The sequence below is a fragment of the Aspergillus luchuensis genome, chromosome 7 (genome assembly GCF_016861625.1).
Source record: "Aspergillus luchuensis IFO 4308 DNA, chromosome 7, nearly complete sequence".
NCBI lineage: Eukaryota > Fungi > Ascomycota > Eurotiomycetes > Eurotiales > Aspergillaceae > Aspergillus > Aspergillus luchuensis.
This window is the reverse complement of record NC_054855.1, coordinates 598,785-618,090: the sequence shown is the minus strand read 5'-3', so window position 1 is coordinate 618,090 and position 19,306 is coordinate 598,785. Positions and strand designations below refer to the sequence as shown.

At 48.9% G+C, this 19,306-nt stretch overlaps 7 protein-coding genes and 1 non-coding gene across 8 annotated transcripts; 5 read left to right on the top strand and 3 right to left on the bottom strand.

Annotated features, from left to right (window-relative positions):
- Positions 1-104: 104 nt before the first annotated feature.
- On the top strand, positions 105-3,086 carry AKAW2_70252A (uncharacterized protein; the record flags this gene model as incomplete). Its single annotated transcript, XM_041682813.1, has 11 exons — positions 105-390; positions 457-578; positions 630-776; positions 827-947; positions 999-1,514; positions 1,570-1,660; positions 1,720-2,261; positions 2,314-2,402; positions 2,454-2,524; positions 2,575-2,667; positions 2,717-3,086. The coding sequence occupies 11 exons, from the start codon at positions 105-107 to the stop codon at positions 3,084-3,086; spliced, it is 2,448 nt and encodes an 815-aa protein (XP_041547136.1).
- A 1,907-nt stretch (positions 3,087-4,993) lies between these two features.
- AKAW2_70251A (adenosine deaminase family protein) lies at positions 4,994-6,265 on the top strand (the record flags this gene model as incomplete). Its single annotated transcript, XM_041682812.1, has 2 exons — positions 4,994-5,584; positions 5,642-6,265. The coding sequence occupies 2 exons, from the start codon at positions 4,994-4,996 to the stop codon at positions 6,263-6,265; spliced, it is 1,215 nt and encodes a 404-aa protein (XP_041547135.1).
- A 275-nt stretch (positions 6,266-6,540) lies between these two features.
- Positions 6,541-7,341, bottom strand: AKAW2_70250S (LOG family protein; the record flags this gene model as incomplete). The annotated part of the gene is made up of 2 exons (XM_041682810.1): positions 6,541-7,213; positions 7,292-7,341. 2 exons carry the CDS (start codon positions 7,339-7,341, stop codon positions 6,541-6,543), a joined length of 723 nt encoding a protein of 240 aa, XP_041547134.1.
- Positions 7,342-7,967: 626 nt separating this feature from the next.
- AKAW2_70249S (uncharacterized protein) lies at positions 7,968-9,251 on the bottom strand (the record flags this gene model as incomplete). The annotated part of the gene is made up of 1 exon (XM_041682809.1): positions 7,968-9,251. The coding sequence occupies one exon, from the start codon at positions 9,249-9,251 to the stop codon at positions 7,968-7,970; it is 1,284 nt and encodes a 427-aa protein (XP_041547133.1).
- Positions 9,252-10,153: 902 nt separating this feature from the next.
- Positions 10,154-10,624, top strand: AKAW2_70248A (uncharacterized protein; the record flags this gene model as incomplete). Its single annotated transcript, XM_041682808.1, has 1 exon — positions 10,154-10,624. The coding sequence occupies one exon, from the start codon at positions 10,154-10,156 to the stop codon at positions 10,622-10,624; it is 471 nt and encodes a 156-aa protein (XP_041547132.1).
- Positions 10,625-12,623: 1,999 nt separating this feature from the next.
- On the top strand, positions 12,624-13,778 carry AKAW2_70247A (glycoside hydrolase family 16 protein; the record flags this gene model as incomplete). Its single annotated transcript, XM_041682807.1, has 2 exons — positions 12,624-13,420; positions 13,484-13,778. The coding sequence occupies 2 exons, from the start codon at positions 12,624-12,626 to the stop codon at positions 13,776-13,778; spliced, it is 1,092 nt and encodes a 363-aa protein (XP_041547131.1).
- A 766-nt stretch (positions 13,779-14,544) lies between these two features.
- On the bottom strand, positions 14,545-14,616 carry AKAW2_t70001S. The gene has a single exon. It is a non-coding gene; the product is annotated as a tRNA-Arg (tRNA).
- Positions 14,617-15,400: 784 nt separating this feature from the next.
- Positions 15,401-19,052, top strand: AKAW2_70246A (bifunctional cytochrome P450/NADPH--P450 reductase; the record flags this gene model as incomplete). The annotated part of the gene is made up of 5 exons (XM_041682806.1): positions 15,401-15,521; positions 15,663-15,908; positions 15,974-16,414; positions 16,478-17,464; positions 17,533-19,052. The coding sequence occupies 5 exons, from the start codon at positions 15,401-15,403 to the stop codon at positions 19,050-19,052; spliced, it is 3,315 nt and encodes a 1,104-aa protein (XP_041547130.1).
- Between the last annotated feature and the right edge of the window lie 254 nt (positions 19,053-19,306).

The following is a 19,306-nucleotide window of genomic DNA, read 5'->3' as shown; positions in this document are numbered from 1 at the left end:
TATTTCCATGAATCTAAATAACCAGGAAGATCTATTGTTTATAAGCTTCCTCCCCCCGCGCTGCTTTGCCAGTCTCGTGAAGCGTCCTCTATTCGTGCTTTACCATGCGAGCTGCAAAAATGCGCGTTCCAAACCAGCTGTTGCTTCTTCTTGTCCTTGGAGTGTTAGAGCTTATCTCCGCCACTCAAGTGGATTATTCTCAATATGTTAATCCTTTCATGGGATCGGAAGGCCCAACTCCAGGTCAGGGTTACGGAGGGGGTGATATTTTCGTTGGTGGTGCTCGACCCTTTGGAGTAGTAAAGGTAGGAATCGATACAACAGCCGCAAATTGGAGTCTCGCTGTTCTAAACGGTGGCTGGACACCTGATGGGAATGTCACCGCAGTCAGTATGTTTATATCCTCTTAGGACTGCTTTGCATACTTGGAATTTGTGCCTAATCTCCATCTACTAGCCATGATGCATGAGAGCGGCACCGGAGGTGCCCCCAAATATGGTCTTATACCACAGATGCCTCTTACCTCTGTAGAGTCGCCGGTAAATCTGTTAGATAACCTTACTTATAGCCAGCCCAGGGTATGAAACTGCCTGTCCTTGACTTTCATTTGTCCCAGCTCACAGAAATAGGTTGGGAACGACTCTGCAAGTGTGGGGTATTTCAGGACCTTGCTTCAGAATGGTGTACAGATTGAACTTTCAGCTAGCCGACATGCTGGTATCATTCAGTATTCTTTCCCTGAAGGAGAGAAACACGTTTTGGTCGATATATCCCACGTATGAATCTCCACACTCAGAATATATGGAGGAAGCTAACATGGCTAAAGTATCTTCCCGGGTCACCCGGCGATTCTAATGGGCAGTTTTACGTCGGTGGCGAGATAAATCTTGAAGATAATGGAAAAGCATATACCGGTTATGGAACATATGTCGGTGGCTGGAACAATGGTTCGCACTTCACTCCGTAGCACCCACGCATGCATTCTAATGGGCTTTAAGGCGCACCTTTTACCATTTATTTCTACGGCGAGTTCTCTACGGCACCGACGAATGCCCGTACATTTACCGGTACTAACACAGATCCGATGCCACGTTATCAGAACCTGGCAAATGGAGGCATACCTCAACCAACATATGGCAACACCACCGATAAAGCGACATCAGGCCCTATGAATGACCGTATCGGGGCGCTCTTCAGCTGGGATGCTCAAGCAGAAACACAAATCAGCTCTCGGGTTGGTATATCTTTCATCTCTACAGAAAAGGCTCGCTCATACATCACATCGGAAATTCCTTCTTGGACGCTGAACGATACCGTGCAGTCTGCTGTTGACGAATGGAACCAGAATGTCTTCAGCAAGACTCAAGTATCTCTCGATAGCACGGCGAATATGACAAATGTGCGACTACTCTATAGTTCTCTCTACTTTATCCACTTGATGCCATCCGACCGCACCGGTGAAAACCCTCTGTGGCAGTCAGACGAACCTTTTTGGGATGACTTCTACACGCTTTGTCAGTCTTAAGAGGCTTCGCGCGGCAACTAGAGAGTGGTACTGACCATACTTAGGGGATATATTCCGCTGCACAGTCAGCTTCTATCACGTCTACCAGCCCACCTACTATGAGTCCATGATACGGGGGCTTATCGACATTTGGAGGCACGTGGTAAACCATTCAAAATCGAAAATATAGCATCACAACGCTAATATACACATAGACATCAAGGGTTCCTGCCAGATGGCCGCTCAGGGAACTGGAACGGGCTGGTTCAAGGCGGCTCTGATGCGGACAACATGCTAGCAGATGCTTATGTGAAGGGTCTGCGAGGTGCAATTAATTGGACGGACGGCTATGCAGCAATGAAGACGAATGCGGAGGTTATTCCATACAACACTTGGGACGCTACTGATCTATCTGCAAGTACGAAGGAGGGGCGTGGTGCTTTGGGTGACTGGTTAGAACTAGGATATGTCTCGCAAGATCGAAACACGCGCTGCATTTCTAGGACCGTGGAGTATAGTCTCAACGACTTTGCCGTCAGCCAAGTGGCCGCCGGGGAAGAGCCTAGCGACCAAGAAAAGTATTTGAATCGGTCTGCTGGCTGGCAACATATCTGGAACCCGGATGTGCAGAGTCTGAACTTTAGTGGCTTTTTGGCGCCCAAATTTTCGAACGGCTCGTTTAACAACAGTGGCTATGACCCTCGTTACTGTTACGGATGTGAATGGCTCGCATATACGTATGAAGGTGTTCCCTGGGGTAGGTCACCATTTGCAAATTGTGAATTGGTCTGACGAGTATGATGTTCTAGAATACTCGTTTGTGCTACCGCATGACATGGAAACTCTGATCGACTTTATGGGTGGTGCTGATACATTCGAATCCCGACTGGATATGATGGTACTCACCAAGATGACAACTCTGGGTACGCATACAGCTAACATTTTCTAGTTTGAGCCGAACATGTCAGTCCAGAACCTTGGAGCAAATGGGGCAGGTATTACGACAATCATAAACATTGGGTAGGCAGTTTGATATCCAGCCATATGAGTGATGACTGAGCAGTTGAAAGGAACGAACCCGACTTTGCGACTCCGTACTTATACAATTACATCAACAAGCAAGCCAAAAGCGTGGAAAAGTCGCGGAATCTAGGGTATCAGTAGTAAGTGAGGCAATGTCCTCTGCTATCCACAGTAACTAAAGTCGAATAGCTTCCGAGACGAAGCCTATGGAGTCCCAGGAAACAGCGACGCCGGGGCGATGAACTCGTGGCTCTTGTGGCAGATGTTGGGTATCTATCCTGTCGTCACACAACCAGTGTATCTTCTCGCTTCGCCCTGGTTTCCAGACCTTAACATGACCGTCAATGGCAACCAGACACTCCGTATCATCGCGAACGGATTAGACAAGGGCTACTATGTGCAAAGCGTGAAAATCAACGGACAAGCCTGGACGAAGAACTGGTTCGAGCACGAGGATGTCATGACCCAGGGCGGAACCATTGAGTTTGAGCTAGGCGCAGACATGATAGCCTGGGATACTGGCAGTGTGCCTCCCTCACCGGGACATCGGAGCATATGAAGGACAGGCAGCGCAAGCTAGTCACCCAGTTCTAGTCGATAGCCACCACTAATAGTGAGCAAATGCACATGCACACTGTGACTTAAAGCAATTACCCATACCTCGGCTATCCCGTTCTACTAAACAGTAGCCCCATAATTTCCCAACCGGTAACTACTTCCGCAAGCCTCCAAACCAAGAATTGCAACAATGACGCCTCCAAACCCTCACCAATGATAGCCATACCCCGCACCCTCAACACAAGGCACATCAAACCCAATTGACTCTTCCACGGACAGTCATTGGCAGAGTTCCACGCGTCGTAACTGAATCAAAAATCAAGAACAAGAAATCCGGGCCGTGGTGGAACGGACAATCGCTGCTTCGTTTGGCATCGTCGGGACAAAGACGTGTGATTGACGTCAACGGATAGAGATTCCCGCACAGTGTAGAAGGATGCGAGTAATTGTTATATGATGGACATTGCCCTCAGTTCAATCAATTCAGTGAAAATATACCCATCAAATTCCTATCAAATATCATCCTTAACATAATTGACCTTAATCCATTAATCTAATAACCATGGTACGTACCACCCACTCTTCATCCATGGATGGAATGAAGTGAATCCCCATCATCCCAGCCATAAGATAAAAAGAAAAGCGGGTCTCATCCGAGCCAACCACCACTCTATCCAACATCTACAACCACCATCAAATAATCACTAACACAACCCCAGGCCCCAATAATACCACCGCTACCCCTCCACCAAACAATTACCAACACAAATAACCTCCTTTCCGCCCGCGCCGACCCCGACTGCCCTAACACCATCTCCGGCGGAGGCATCGCAGGCATCGTCCTCGGCACTATCGCAGGCACCTTACTCATTCTATGGCTATGGCATTTGTGTTCCCTATCAGGGTCTAGTTCAAGTGGGGGATCGGATTACGGCGAGGCGAACTTGGCCACCTCAACGACAAGGAGAAGAAGACGGCGTCATAGTAGTCCCACGGTTTATTATCTCGAGAAGCATCCGTCGGGACATGGTGGGGGGTCGTCGGTGAGGAGGCCGACGAAGGTATATCTTTCTTGATTTTATGTATGGATTGGGAGGGGTTGGGTTGGAGAATTAGGGGGGGATGGGATGGGATGGGATGGCATGGTGTATGTATTTTCTGTTGGTAAGGGAGTATAATGAGCTATGATTTATGGGGGTTATATGATATATTGAGGAATAATATTTGTGATTTTGATATGATTGTTTGCGATGTGTTCGAGGGGATTCAGTGTATAGTTATAACGATATGTAGATAATGATTGAGGTACATGAAAGGGATTGGGAGTCAATTATTTGAGAATGAATTAAGGCCAATTTGCACGCTTACTGAGAAGAGATTAAGTACTGGATCATACGCTGTGAATATAGATAGATACAGAAAGGAAATATAGGAATGGTATAAGGATATCTCGAATTTGGAACAAATATACTAAGGAAGAAGTACAAGCTGACTGCGATCCAGGACTCTAGAGGAATATACTTGCTATTATCCATTATCTTTAGTATAATACTGAACCAGTACCTATGTTGCCCCTACCTCACTTGAGATATGTTAGAGTATCAAAATCTGCAGATTATATAAACCATGGGACAGAAGACTAAGCCTATCTTAAGATTACAGTTGGTGGCCAGGGTGGACGGAGATAAGGTACGGGGACATCGGTGGTATTTCGAAGAAGATGCAAGGTTTTCGGGACGCTCCAATCAATCAGCAGTCAGACATGACAATCTACTACTCAGTGGTAGGTAGTATTACATCGTAACCCCGCGCCCAATCATTGCTAGTTGGCTAAAACCCCGCTTCTCAGGCGTCCGATCGATATGACACGCTTCCAAGAGGGTTTATCCCTCGAGTTCTAAAAGATAGATGAACGACGTTCAATCCATTTGCTTCCCAATTCCAAGTCAACAATCGGAGCTGTATTTCCCGCTATACATTCCACTCTGTCTTATCATGGCCTTGAACGCGTCTGTCCTCTCAAACAAAACCCTGCGAGATTATCGAAACACAATCCACCAGCACAATGACAAGTTCATCAAAAACATGCCCAAAGTCGAAATGCATGTTCATATCGAGGGCACAATGACACCCGAACTCCGGTGGGAGCTCGCGCAACGGCGCGGCGAGTCAGTTCTCAATATCAATACCCAGCAGCCTTGCGAGACTTTGTCGGAGTTAAAGAGTACGTATGAGCTTCTCAATGACCTGGATGCAGGTGGTGTAGATGGTGGAATGCAGCGATTCTTTAAACTGTATTACGGTGGTTTCAGTGTCCTTCAGGATGAAGAGGACTTTTACCGTCTGGCAATGAATTACTTTCGGAAGGCTGCTTCCATGAATATCCGTTACTGTGAGCCGTTCTTTGATCCGCAGGGTCATACACGGAGAGGTGTTCCATTTAAGACAATGATGGATGGGTTTAAGAGGGCGCAGAGTGAGGCTGTTCGAGATCTTGGGGTAGGTGGTTAAGACCCTTTTCTTATGTCCTATGATCCCCACTGAGAATTGTTTTAGGTCCACTGTCAATGGATGATGTGCATGTTGCGAGACATGTCCCCGGAATCTGCTATGGATCATTATCTCCAGGCACTACCATATCGCGACATGATCGTCGGAATCGGACTGGACTCTCTAGAGGTGGACCGTCCGCCATTGCTCTTTGAAGACGTTTTTCTCCGCGCTCGCAAAGATGGTTTCAAAATTACCTGCCATTGCGACGTCGGCGACAAGGATACACTGAGGAATATTGGGCAAGTGGTTGACCAGCTGGGAGGAAGTGGAGCGGACAGGATTGATCATGGGTTACATGCCGCCGACGATTCTTTTCTTCTTCAGAGGGTCAAAGGAAAGGACCTTGGAATGACGATCTGTCCGTGGGGTTATCTGTGCTACTCTGGAGAGGCTCAGATTATTGATCGGGTTCGCACATTGTTCAACGCTGGCATCAGGATAGCCATTGGCAGTGATGACCCGTCATATATGGAGGATATTTGGCTGAACAACAGTCTTTACCTGCTTCGTGTACTGGGCAATTTCACTGATGCGGAGTTCGTCCAGCTACAACGGAATGCCGTTGATATCTGTTGGGCCTCTGATGATATCAAAGCAGCAATTCTGAAGGAACTTGAGGATTTTTGAATGAAAGAAGAGGCGGAACATGGTAGTCATGCGGTTTAACAAGCGTGTTATATTAGCCTGGCTAAATAATCATGTCCTTTCCGTTTGCCCACACCGAATGCTCGCACAAAAACTATGGATAAAAGCAGAAGCCCAGACAGACTCATTGATAATGAAATTGCACACGATGAAGTTAATTGGCCGGCAGCCGGCAACTGTCGGAAAGCCCCGAATTCTAACTTTATTCTCCAGCCCTCGAAATACCGCCCATCCCCCGACCTCCCCTCGCTTCTTCCTCACTTACTCCCCCAAGAAAGGTTCAACCTCCCACCACTCGGCCTATACGCCTTAAGCACCCCAATAACCTCCTCTACCTCCTTACACTCCACCATAATACCCTTATTCGCCTGTCCAACAAACCCCCGCTGAGCCGCCATTTCAATCCACGTCACAAGCCCATCCCAAAACCCATTAACATTCAACAAAACAATCCCTCTATCATGAATCCCCAGTTGATTCCACGTAATAACCTCAGCGACCTCCTCCAGGGTCCCATAACCGCCCGGGAGAGCTACAAACCCTGACCCAGGACCACCGGCAAGAACCTCCTCTGCCATTTTCTGTTTTCGCTCGTGCATGCTGTCCACGATGGTGATTCTCCCGTATTCGCCCTCAGCTGGTGAAGACCCTGGGGCAAGCATTCGCTCGGGTTGTTTTCCATCCTCCTGGGCATTGCTCTCGGCCTGGCGGCTGACGTCCGCATCAGGATAGTGTGCTACCAGTGCCTTGGGTATGAAGCCATGCACTGCAGATGGGCCAGATAGTGATACTAGAGTCTTTGCCACTTCGCCCATCAGTCCCTTTGTTCCGCCTCCGTAGACCAGTTTTGCGTTGGCGGCGTGCAGTTCATGCGCGAGTGCGCGAGCGGCGGCTATGTACTCGGGTGAATTGCCGGGTTGGGCGCCGCAACTGCATGGAATCAGTAGATTAGATTGCTGGTTATGGGGTTTAGGCGGATTGGGCTCATTAGGTTTGGGATTGACCTACAAAACGCATATGACGGGCTGCTGCACATCCCGGCCGCTAGGCATAGACATATTGTGTGATAGGGGTAGATAATTGTTGGCAATGAGAAGGGTGGTCTGAAGCGAGGATAAGAGTATCACAATGCTATAGGGGATAAAATCAGGTATGTAACACGCTTGAAGCTATTGGAGAGTGCTTTGGGTGGTGTCTAGAAGGAATGACTCAATCTTGAGGTGGGCCGGTTCCGTTAACTATGCCGATGGTACCCGGCATGATTTTCTTGACCCGCTTGCTTTTGACCTTCCCCTTTGAATCATTTTACCTCGTTTTTAGTTCGATAGTGCGGGTATTGGTTTAAATGCGTCAATTTGTTTGCCATTTCTTGTTTGGGGGTAGATGTGGGGTTTACAAATCAGCATCTTAGTGCGTAGATATATACAATAGAAAGATTAAGATTCTGATAGGGTGTGGTTGACTCTGACCATCCTGTGGTATGTGTAACAAATCTGAAGCTATTTTATATAGTACTTGTGCTCTATTATAGCTAAAACGTGCAGAAACCAGGAGATATACCACAGGGAACGTCTCCGAGATACGGCGTCGAAGGTCAAATGAAGGGCATATTCTTGCCGCAGGCAGATAATGACGATGTAGTTCGTTGTAATTCCCCCAGCAAGTTTATCACCACATGACCATATCACTTCAAGGGTGCCACTTGTGGCATGAGTGAGAATTCACGCAGTAGCTCTCTTCTAAGCCCTTCATTATGCCGAGCGCCAGACAGTAATCTCTGAACAATGGGCGCGCAGCCTGCACTGGCAGCCATGCACCAGAGTTCATATCCCCATTGCTGCTGGACCATTTGATCTCTCATGAGGTCAATTAGTGCAAAAGCGTCTTCCCAGTCGGGTCGACAGACACTCGATTCACGCCACCTGCGGATAATCAGGCGAAAAAAGTCCAGATTTCGTAGCTGATGACCAAGTCTCGGATCCAGAAAAAGTTCCCTGAGCCTGGACAAGTCTCCCCATTGAAGGAGTTGATCTGCTCCCTTCAAGGCCGTCATCTCGAGGAAGTTGCCATTGTCAAAATTAGAATCTCTGAGCATGACATGAAGCATATCTACAGAGCCATAAAGGCAGGTGATACTGAGGGGATCATATAGCTGGCTGTCAAATGGGAACCTCGGCGGCATCGCACAGCCTGGACGACGGTTTTGCTGCGTCCAATTGCGAATTCGGTTCGAGTCGGCTTGACACAACTTTTCGATGCTCGCTAGTCTGGGAAGGGCCTCAGCCGTGACAAGACGATAATATTCAGGCCAGTAGCATGACGCGTAGACAAAGAACTCGCCCAATCCACGCTCAGTCGGACTGAACCGAGGCATGTCTTCTTCCCAAGCTTCCCACGAGCAATGAGAATTGTACTTGACTGGGTCCTTCTCGTCGTTGAACAAGTCGGACGCTTGCGGAAGCTCCGAAATCGCAATCTGCTCTTCGGAGAACACGAATTTGACGCCTATCTCATCTAAAAGAAGATATCGCACGCATATATCCAATATTAATGCTTCTGGGCTTGCAAAGCGTTGTCCATCGTCTCCCGAGGAGTGTGAACCTTCTGTATTCGAGTATTTTGTGGCCCAATTCTTCTTGATTAAGTCCTGCAACGACTTGTCTATGAGCTGAACTTGGTATTTTCTCAAGTCATCAAGCTCAACACTTGTGATAAAGGGCTGGATCATGCTCATGAGCTTTTGGTGGTCTACTAGCTTGGAAAGATCGTCAACAGTAGTAACATGATGAGCGGTATGCAGGGTAACCGCCCAGGACAACTCTAGTATGCTAAATGGTCTGTGGGTAATGGCGAGGAGCTTCAGAGCTGTGATGGCGAGTCCCCAATCTTTATGCTCATTGGGTGCACAGCGGGAAAGAAAATCATTGTAGAGCTCAGAAACCTGGTCGGGAAGCGGTATTGCATCCATCTCTGTAAATGGGGCACTTTCTTGTAAGATTGACTACAACAGCGATTTAGTTTGGGTTCAGCAATTTATATATTGATATACTGGCTGCTTCAGGAATACTGTCGATCATTGCTTCTTTGTTTATGTGTGGTCGGGCCAAAGATGCGAGATGCCTGCGCCCATCTATGCCGCTCGACAAAGGAGATTCCTAGAACTTAGAAACTCTAAGCGCGTTAGAATCAGCTATATTATTGCTATGGATACCTACGTCCTATATCCATGGAAATACTGACAGTAAACCTGGGGTTGAAGCGACTGATGCCCATATCCTTTGGTTGGCTTGGAGTACTGTATATTGTTTGAGTAGTGAGTTTGGCAGCACATTCTGCCGTAAACCTAGGCATCAACATAGGGACTAGAAAGCTCAAATTACTTAAAGTTGTCATGTTTCGTTGATCAATTCGTGCTCCCTAGAATAGATCTAGATGCATCCAGTGGAACTGATGCAACCATGGATTGTAGGGAAGCAATCCCATGGGTTGGGAATTCTCGGAAAGAGGTAGGGCATGACATCCCCCGCTTCCGCAAGTCACATGGCTTCCATCCTTTGTTGTAGTGGCTTTTCTATCGATCATTTCTTCCTTTCCTCCAAAACCAAACTGTGAAAGGAGGGGAGTCATTATCTGGCCTACATCTTCCAGTGAGTTGCAGAGTATGGCACATCCCCGGGTGATGTATTGACAAACTCGTGAGTAGCTAGAGTCCAATGCCACAGAAGTATAATACCTTGCATTTCTGCTAACTAATGTAGATCACGCAACGCTGAACCTTTCTTTGTTTCGCTTGATAAAGAAATACTTAGCTTGGAAGAGCTGCCGAACAGCTTCACTTACCAAACATAGTCACTTCGATATTTTCTTATCATGTCCTGTTCAGGTATCGCAGACACGCCTACAATATTAGCATCGCCAATGCCTCTCAATTTCTTGGATTTGCCTATCAAGATACGTAACAGCATATACAAACAAGTTCTCGTTTTACCTCATCCAATTCACATCTTCCAAGACCCAGGATGTCCACTGGAAGCTTTTGCACCCGAAAAACCCGGCTCATGGCTTGCATTGATCTACGTCAGCCGACAAATATCGGACGAGAGCAGAATGATTCTGTATAGTATGAATCGGTTCATCTTCCACGAGATGGAGACGGCGTGTCGTCCAGGCACTCTCTTGGAGTCCTTCCTGAACTGTATCGGACCCAAAATTCCGGGATTTTGTCTCATCTATGCATCAACTTTCCGGTCACCGAGCACATACCAGGCGCCTCCGGAGAGCCGAGACTCACAGATAGCTTGCGAAGATTACAGCTATTACGACAAAGCTGTGTCAATTTGAAAACATTGGAAATGCTCATCTTTGGTCAATTTGCCAACATTCTGGTTGCGAATGACCAGATGAACAATAAGTTTATTCGGAAGATATGCCTGGAGGTCGATGCCCAGACAAAGGAAATAGCACCCCTAGATACCATTGTTGTCAGGATATATAACAACGGTACTCCAGCCGCAGTACGAGAGTTTCTACAAGAGCTTGGATGGATTGTCAAGTTTGGCGACGCTTAACATTTTTTTCTTTACATCACAACAAGACAGATGAAACGAGAAAACAGCCGCAATTATAGTCTACTATACACCAGTTCACTCAAAGCTCCTCGTCATGTGCCCCAAAGTTATGGCGGATCTACTTTGGACTGTTGACAGCAGTGGACGGGTACTAAGCCCCCAAAAAGGGGGCTGTAAGTTCTCCCCACTAGTCATGGGCCGACAATCTACCGAACGAGGTACAACAATCTACTAAACACAAGGGTACCGGGAGAGCGCATAACTTCCCTGATGATGGCGTCTAATAATATACGAGGTCAGGCACCCTCTTTGCAGTTCGGCATCTTGGCCTCGCGCTCATCCGAACGGGTGTTGGCAGTGGGTGAAAGAATGCTTGGCAAATCCGAAACTGCACGCTCTGCATAAGTTGGTAGGTAGCGGTCTGCAACCTCACCTTGAAAACGCTCCTTATATCTGCATGTTCTGCCTCTGCAGCACTGAGACCTCCTGCTGATCCTCATATCTTTAATCTTTGCAGGGTGAAGAATTATGGTTCGCCTATTATATCCACAAGGAGGCGAACCTTGCGGGAGGTTGCGGTGTCTCTAGACTACTGGCTCCTGACTCCAAAATTACCACCCCATTTAACGGACCTAAAATTTGCCGCAGTGGTGTCCACTGTTCAATGGCATCCACCAGCCACTGCCACAGCACTGGCCTTGTGCTGAGACCTTCCCCAGCCAGCCCCGCCACTAGTAATTCGCCTGCTGAGACTGCCTTTGACTTCGACAGGCCAAGGGTCTTGGCCAGGTGCAGGATGTTGGTGCCTGGGATGCTTCCGAAGCAAGGTCAAATTTGACCCTGGTTATTAATGAAGAGTGTCGGGAACAGAGGCTTTACACTGTGGGTGTCAGCCTGATGATTTGTTGGCAGGACCCTTCCCCGAATCTCGCACAGTGGCAATTGTTATCTCTGGCCCGGATCAAATCAGACTAACCCATACTAACACAAACTCATTTAATCTTCAGGAAGATCCAACGACGCTCCCCTGAGCTGATTGGATTTGGGTGCCTGAGCGTTGCTTATCGCCCATCGCGGCAGGGTCTTGGCGGGTACAAGCGACCCTTTCCAGATCAGACTAGCGTCAGGGTCAGGGACCACGCTAGTGGCCAATCCAGAGTGGATCGGCAGCCCGCTAGGCCCAATACCGTTTAGCCGTACCCTCTTGGTCGGGCAGTTTCCTGTTTCAAAAGTGCCCCTTAATGTTTAGGGCCGAACTAGTGACATCCAATGTAGGGAAAGAAAAAAGAGAGACATGCTGGTTTAAAAATAAGCATGACTCGGATATTAGTGATGAGGGGACGAAAAAAAAGGGAAAGCAAAGTGTTTGCCAACGCCCATGTGTGGGTTGGATGCCATGGCTCTAAATTAATTAAAAGGAAAACCGTCATACCCTCTCGTTCTTCTCCTCTCCTGTCGTTTGTTCTTCTCCGTTTCATCTCGTTCCTGTCTTCCTCCTGCTCCCCTTCGTTCCCTTGCCGGTGGGCATCAAACACACCTCGTGCGATTCGATCGCACTGCCATTCATTCAATAATCGTCACTCTTTTCTTGTGGGGAACAGTTGGATATTCGACAACGCCGTTGTAGGGTTCGATCCCTCCATTTAGATCCCTCTGTTACGTTTTATCATATTCGGGAGAGATCCTTGACCCGCAACTTTACCCGAGTCGTTCCGCTCATTGCAACCGAGATCTCTGGGGAGTGGTGACCCTCGACAACACAGCCTGCCATCATGTCACTCTTTCATGTACTGGCGCTGCTGGTAGCCAGTCTTAGTCTTGTTACCGCTCAGACTTTCAGCAACTGTAACCCACTCAATACAACATGTCCTGCAGACCCAGCCTTAGGTACCAATCATACCTGGTACTTCAACTCTACCCTCGACGACACGATCTGGAATGTCACCAACGGCAATATTGGCATCACCGATGAGGGTGCGGAATTCTCCATCGCTCAAAAGATGGATTCGCCCACTATGCAATCTAACTTCTTCATCTTCTTTGGCATTGTCGAGTCCCATGTCAAGATGGCCAAGGGTGGTGGTGTAGTGAGCAGTGTGGTGCTCCAATCGGATGACTTGGACGAGATCGACTGGGAGTGGGTGGGATATAACACCAGTGAGGTTCAGTCCAACTATTTCGGCAAGGGCAACAACACGTCTTTCGACCGGGGTGGCTTCCACTACGTTCCTAATGCCGACACGGAATTCCATAACTATACCACCTACTGGACGAGCGAGAAGGTTGAGTGGTGGATTGACCAGCAATTGGTCCGCACGCTGAAGTATGAAGATGCTGTGGGTGGCAAGAACTTCCCCCAGACCCCCAGCAACATCCGCTTTGGAATCTGGCCTGCCGGCGATCCCAGTCAGCCTCATGGTACCATTGTATGGGCAGGTGGTGAGATTGATTACTCGGCTGGCCCGTACACCATGGTAGTTGAGAAGGTTCGCGTGCATGACTTCCACACCGGCAAGGAGTATACGTACTCAGACCATTCGGGATCCTGGGAAAGCATCAAGGTCGTGTCGTAAGTAACTCCCTATAGCTGATTTATCCCACTATACCTACAATACTGACTCTCCAATCCTAGTGGTAATTCGACCACCGTGGAACAGCTCAACAAGCCTCCTCCGAAGTCACTGTCCGAAAAATGGAACGAACTACCAAGTAGCGCAAAGGCTGGTGTCGGCATTGGCGTAGCAGCTGTCGGAGCCAGCTGTCTTGCTGGTTTCATCTTCTTCTGTGTGCGGCAGCGCAAGAGGGGCCGTCTCGAACATGCCCTGAACGATGCGAAGTGGGATTCCGAACGGACGGAGATGAACAACTTCCAGTCCGAGTGGAAACAAAGCGAATGGAAACATAAGGGCTACCAGCCAGTCTCCTAGCCGGCTGAAGTATCCATTTTATAATGACCTCTGTGTCCATGACGAAAACGATAAATCCAACCTTTGTTCCAGGGGTGCCACCTTGTCTCTTTCTGTGGGGATTTGTATGAAGCTTTCTGCGTGCCCGTCACACCAACGCGGCGAAGCAATCCATACCAGCGCCTGCTTTGCTGGCCAAGGTCGCGCTGGAGTTGTTCTTGAACCATATTGAGTGAGCACCACGATCGGGAGAGCGGCGCACTATCCAACTTTTACTGAGTTTTTTTCTTGATCTTGTTCATATTGCTCCCATCATCTTCTCCAGTCCTGTGGTCCTAGGACGAGCGTTCATTTCCTCTTGTATATATACCAACTTGCATTTAAACGGATTCTTTTCTGGGCTACGCAGATTATTGCTTCTATATCTTTGCGAAATCAGCTAAGCACCCTGACTGATATACTGACCAGCCCCGTCGGCCTATCTAAGTAGTATAGAGCTTCCATAGTGAAGCAGACCGAGTCATATCGCCGTCTGTCACGTCCTGTAGCGTGCCTACGATCATCTACGGTGCTCTATTAATATTATTATTGATGGGTGTATTATCTCTGGGAATTCGCATTTGCGGCCGCTTCAGCACGGTGGACAGGCCTCGAGACCGAGCGATAAGGTTGTGAACCGGGAACACGGTTCAAGACGGAGATTTCAATGACGCAAGGATGCTTGTTGAGTGAGATGCGGTGCGAAAAAAGAAAGTATTACAACGGTCGGATGGCAAAAAGGAAAGAACGATCCCGGTGCGACTCGAACGCACAACCTCTAGTACCGGAAACTAATGCGCTACCATTGCGCCACGAGACCAGTTCGATAGCAAAGTGGGGGCCATGATGACTAATCATACGCACATACCAAGCATCATCTGGATCCACCAAAACGCATAAGTGGCATAAAAAGAGAGAGCATCCATGGAATGGATCGTTGCTTTTACTTACTTTGGAGTTGTCACGGAGTCTCTACTAACTTCAGCCATCGGTCCGTTGTCACCGATCTCCGTGTCGGACATACCGATGGACCGATCATATGCCCCCCGTTGCTAATCATAATTCATACCCCAGCTATGAATAGTAAACCTCCATCTCTGGCTGGCCGAGGTTCCCGCTAGTGCTTACAGGCCGCGGTAGATGCGCTGTTTCTCCATTACTTTACGATCCCGTCCTCTGGACTCATTGATCTACATTGTATCATGATCCAATCTCATCAGCCCCATGACGTTCGCCACTATGGTTGCCCTGGTATGCACTGCAGTCGGGCGGCCTTCTGGCTGGGGATTCCCTTCCGCAGATGATGGCGTGGAGTAATGACACTTCATCTGCACTGCACTTATGCACCATCATCAGGCATACGTTCCCTCCGACCGCAATATTTTCCAAATTTCTACGAGGTATAAAGTCTCCTTCCTGCATGTGTCTGTCTCCTCTCCAGTTCAGTTCGACTCAGTAAAATTGTGTCCGTCAGGTGATCTGTGGTCGCTGAGCGAAACTTAAACCCCGTGTTGTTTGTTCCACCAGACCTTTTGTGAGAACTAATCATCTTCTCTATCAAGAGCTCTAGTGCAATTGGCACCAATCCATATCCAGACACCATCATGAGCAGCGTACAGCATGTTCCTATCCCAGGCCCCAAAGGCGTTCCATTTCTGGGAAATGTCTACGATATTGACCAGGAGATGCCAATCCGAAGCTTTGAGTTGCTGGCAGATCAATATGGTAACCCCGCCCTTACCCCTCCACAATGCCATGTTTGCTTTTTCTATCCCTTTTGCGTCTCACTCCAGAGTCAGCTAGCCTTGACTCGTTCTTCCTCTCATTGAGATGATTATCTCTGCTAAATCTGATGCATCTGCCAAGGTCCAATCTACCGCCTGACCACTTTCGGCGTGTCGAGAGTGGTGATTTCTACCCAAGAACTCGTCGATGAAGCGTGCAATGAGGAGCGATTCGCTAAATCGGTAGATGGTGGTTTGGGCCAGCTTCGCCATCTTCTTCACGATGGTTTATTCACAGCCCGGTACCCCGGCGAAGAGAATTGGGCGCTTGCGCACCGTGTTCTTCTTCCTGCTTTTGGGCCCCTATCTATTAGGGCCATGTTCGATGGTAAGCAGCCCATCGCCAATTGTACCCCTATTGCATCGGACTAATGAGTTGTCAATCTGCCACAGAGATGCAAGACATTGCCAACCAACTCGTCATGAAATGGGCTCGACAGGGACCTGAGACTCCCATTGTGGTCACGGAAGATTTCACCCGCCTGACTCTCGACTCCATCGCTCTCTGCGCCATGGGAACCCGCTTCAACTCCTTCTACCACGATAGCATGCACCCCTTCGTAGAAGCGATGGTTGGTGGATTGCAGGTTGCTAGCTATAGGGCACAGCGGCCATCTTTGTTAAATCAACTGCCCACAAGCGATAACAATTCTTTCTGGAACGATATTTCTTACATGAGAAATTTGGCGAAGGAGTTGACCGAAGATAGGAGAAAGCATCCATCGGACAAGAAGGACCTGCTCAACGCTCTCATCCTTGGCCGAGACCCTCAGTCAGGGAAGGGCCTCAGTGATGAGTCGATCATTGACAACATGATTACCTTCTTGATCGCAGGTAGGTACCTTGTCTGACTTTGGTCGTTGTGATTTATCATGTTCTGACCTTTCTCACCCTCAGGCCACGAAACTACATCTGGAATGCTGTCCTTTGTTTTCTATTATCTACTCAAAAATGCACCTGCGTATAAAAAGGCACAGGAAGAAGTGGACAGGGTGATTGGCCGACGGAAGATTACCGTGGATGATCTCCCCAAGTTGCCGTATATCAATGCAGTCATGCGAGAAGCACTACGCCTTAACCCCCCGGCGAGTGCCATAAGAGTCCATGCGCATCCGACTAAGAACAAGGAAGACCCCGTGACCTTGGGCAATGGAAAATATGTTCTAAACAAGGACGAGCCAATCACAGTGCTTCTCCCGAAATTACACCGCGACCCCAAGGTCTACGGTGCGGACGCCGAGGACTTCAAGCCAGAGAGGATGCTGGATGAGAATTTCAACAATCTCCCTCGGAACGCCTGGAAGCCTTTTGGAAATGGCATGCGAGGTTGTATTGGGCGGCCATTTGCCTGGCAAGAAGGCTTACTGGCGATTGCTTTGCTGTTGCAAAATTTCAACTTTCAGCTGGATGATCCAAGCTACGACCTGCGGATCAAACAGACACTCACTATCAAGCCGCAGGATTTTAAGATGAGAGCTACTCTCAGGCATGGGCTGGACCCGATAACCTTGGAGTCCGCTTTGAACAGTGGATCCGTGCCTCCTGAGTCTTCCAAGGTAGCTAGCAGGGAACGTAAGAAAGACGCAGCCCTTCCTGAGGGAGACATGAAGCCGATGCACATTTTCTTCGGTAGCAACACCGGAACCTGCGAGGCTTTGGCTCGGAGATTGGCAGATGATGCAGCCGCATGGGGGTTTAATGCCAAGGTCAATTCGTTAGATTCTGCCACTGAGAATGTTCCGAAAGGAGATCCTGTGGTTTTCATTGCTGCATCTTATGAAGGCCAACCCGCTGACAATGCGGCCCACTTTTTCGAGTGGCTAAGCGGAGCGAAGGATAATGAACTCGAGGGCATAAATTATGCCGTATTCGGTTGCGGACATCGTGAGTCTCCCTTATCATCCATGTGGTTTCTGTTCTATGTAACTTCGCTGATCACCGATTCCATCAAGATGATTGGACTGCTACCTTTTACCGGATTCCAAAAGCCATCAACGAGCTGGTGGGCGAGCATGGTGGGAATCGCTTGTGTGATATTGGATTAGTTGATACCGCCATCGCCGACATGTTTACTGATTTCGATAACTGGAGTGAGTCGGCATTATGGCCTGCCATAAGTGCGAAATTTGGCTCCAAAGCTCAGGGTCAGGCTGGCAAGAAAGCCAGCTCAGGCCTACAAGTCGAATTCAGCTCGGAAAAGCGAGTGACAACCTTGGGTCTTCAGCTGCAGGAAGGATATGTGATTGAGAACCAACTCCTAACAGCACCCGACGTTTCAGCGAAACGACTGGTGAGAATCAAACTTCCAAGCGACATGACCTACCAGTGCGGTGATTACCTTGCCGTGCTTCCCGTGAACCCAACGAGCATCGTCCGTCGAGCAATGCGTCGGTTCAAGCTGCCTTGGGATGCTTTTTTGACTGTTCGCAAGCCATCCCAGACCCAAAGCGGACCGTCAGCCATTCCAATTGACACCCCTATCTCCGCCTTCGCTCTCCTCTCCTCCTATGTTGAACTGTCCCAACCCGCGTCTAAACGAGACCTGATTGCTCTGGCAGATGCAGCTGTGGCCGACGAAGAATCCCAGGCTGAGCTGCGATACATGGCGAACAGTCCTAGCCGCTTCAATGAGGAGGTTGTCACCAAACGCCTCAGCTTGCTGGACATCTTGGATCGTTATCCTTCCATAGGCCTACCCCTCGGCGACTTCCTAGCCATGCTCCCACCCATGCGAGTACGCCAGTACTCTATCTCATCCTCACCCCTTCCGGACCCGACAGAATGCTCAATTACAGTGTCCGTGCTCAACGCACCCTCTCTCTCCGGCACAGACGAGCCGTACATGGGCGTAGCCTCTACCTACCTTTCCATTCTCCAACCCGACGAACGCGTTCACATCGCTGTCCGTCCCTCCCACTCAGGCTTCAAGCCCCCCACCGACCTGAACACGCCAATGATAATGGCATGCGCAGGAAGCGGCCTAGGGCCTTTCCGCGGTTTTGTCATGGACCGGGCTGAAAAGATCCTCAGCCGAAGCGACTCTATTACCGAAAAGCCCGCCCCGGCTATTCTCTACGTTGGCTGCCGCACCAAAGGCAAGGACGACATTCACGCCGAAGAGCTCGCTGAATGGTCTCGCAAGGGTATCGTCGACGTCAGATGGGCATACAGCCGTCCCACCGACGGCTCCGTAGCCCAGCACATCCAGGACCGGATTACAAATGACCGCGACGAAGTAGTTTCGCTATTTGAGCAGGGGGCTAGGATCTATGTTTGTGGAAGTGCAGAACTAGGCAAGGCTGTGCGCCAAGCGTTTAACAATATCTACGTCGATGTGATGAAGGAGCGCCGTCGGGTGGCGCTGGAGGCGAAGCAGGAAGATGTCGCACCTGAGGTGAATGATGAGGAAGTTGAAAAGTTCTTTGATCACTTGAAGGCGAGCATGCGTTATGCGACTGACGTGTTCACTTGAATACACTTTGAATATGCTGCATATGTTTACACCTCTGCAGTGGTATTGTGTCTTGCTTGTTTTTGGGCAAGTGCTTGTCTCAGTATCTAGTGATAAAGGCAATCTATTATTTTGCGGTTAAAATAACGGAGTCACATCCACCAATAGGGTCTAAGGGGTACTACAATGTCCATTTTCTTTCGTATCACCGCACATATATCACCTGTCCGACAGCCAGGACGGTTCTCATCACTCCTCCGCCTTGGCTACCTCCC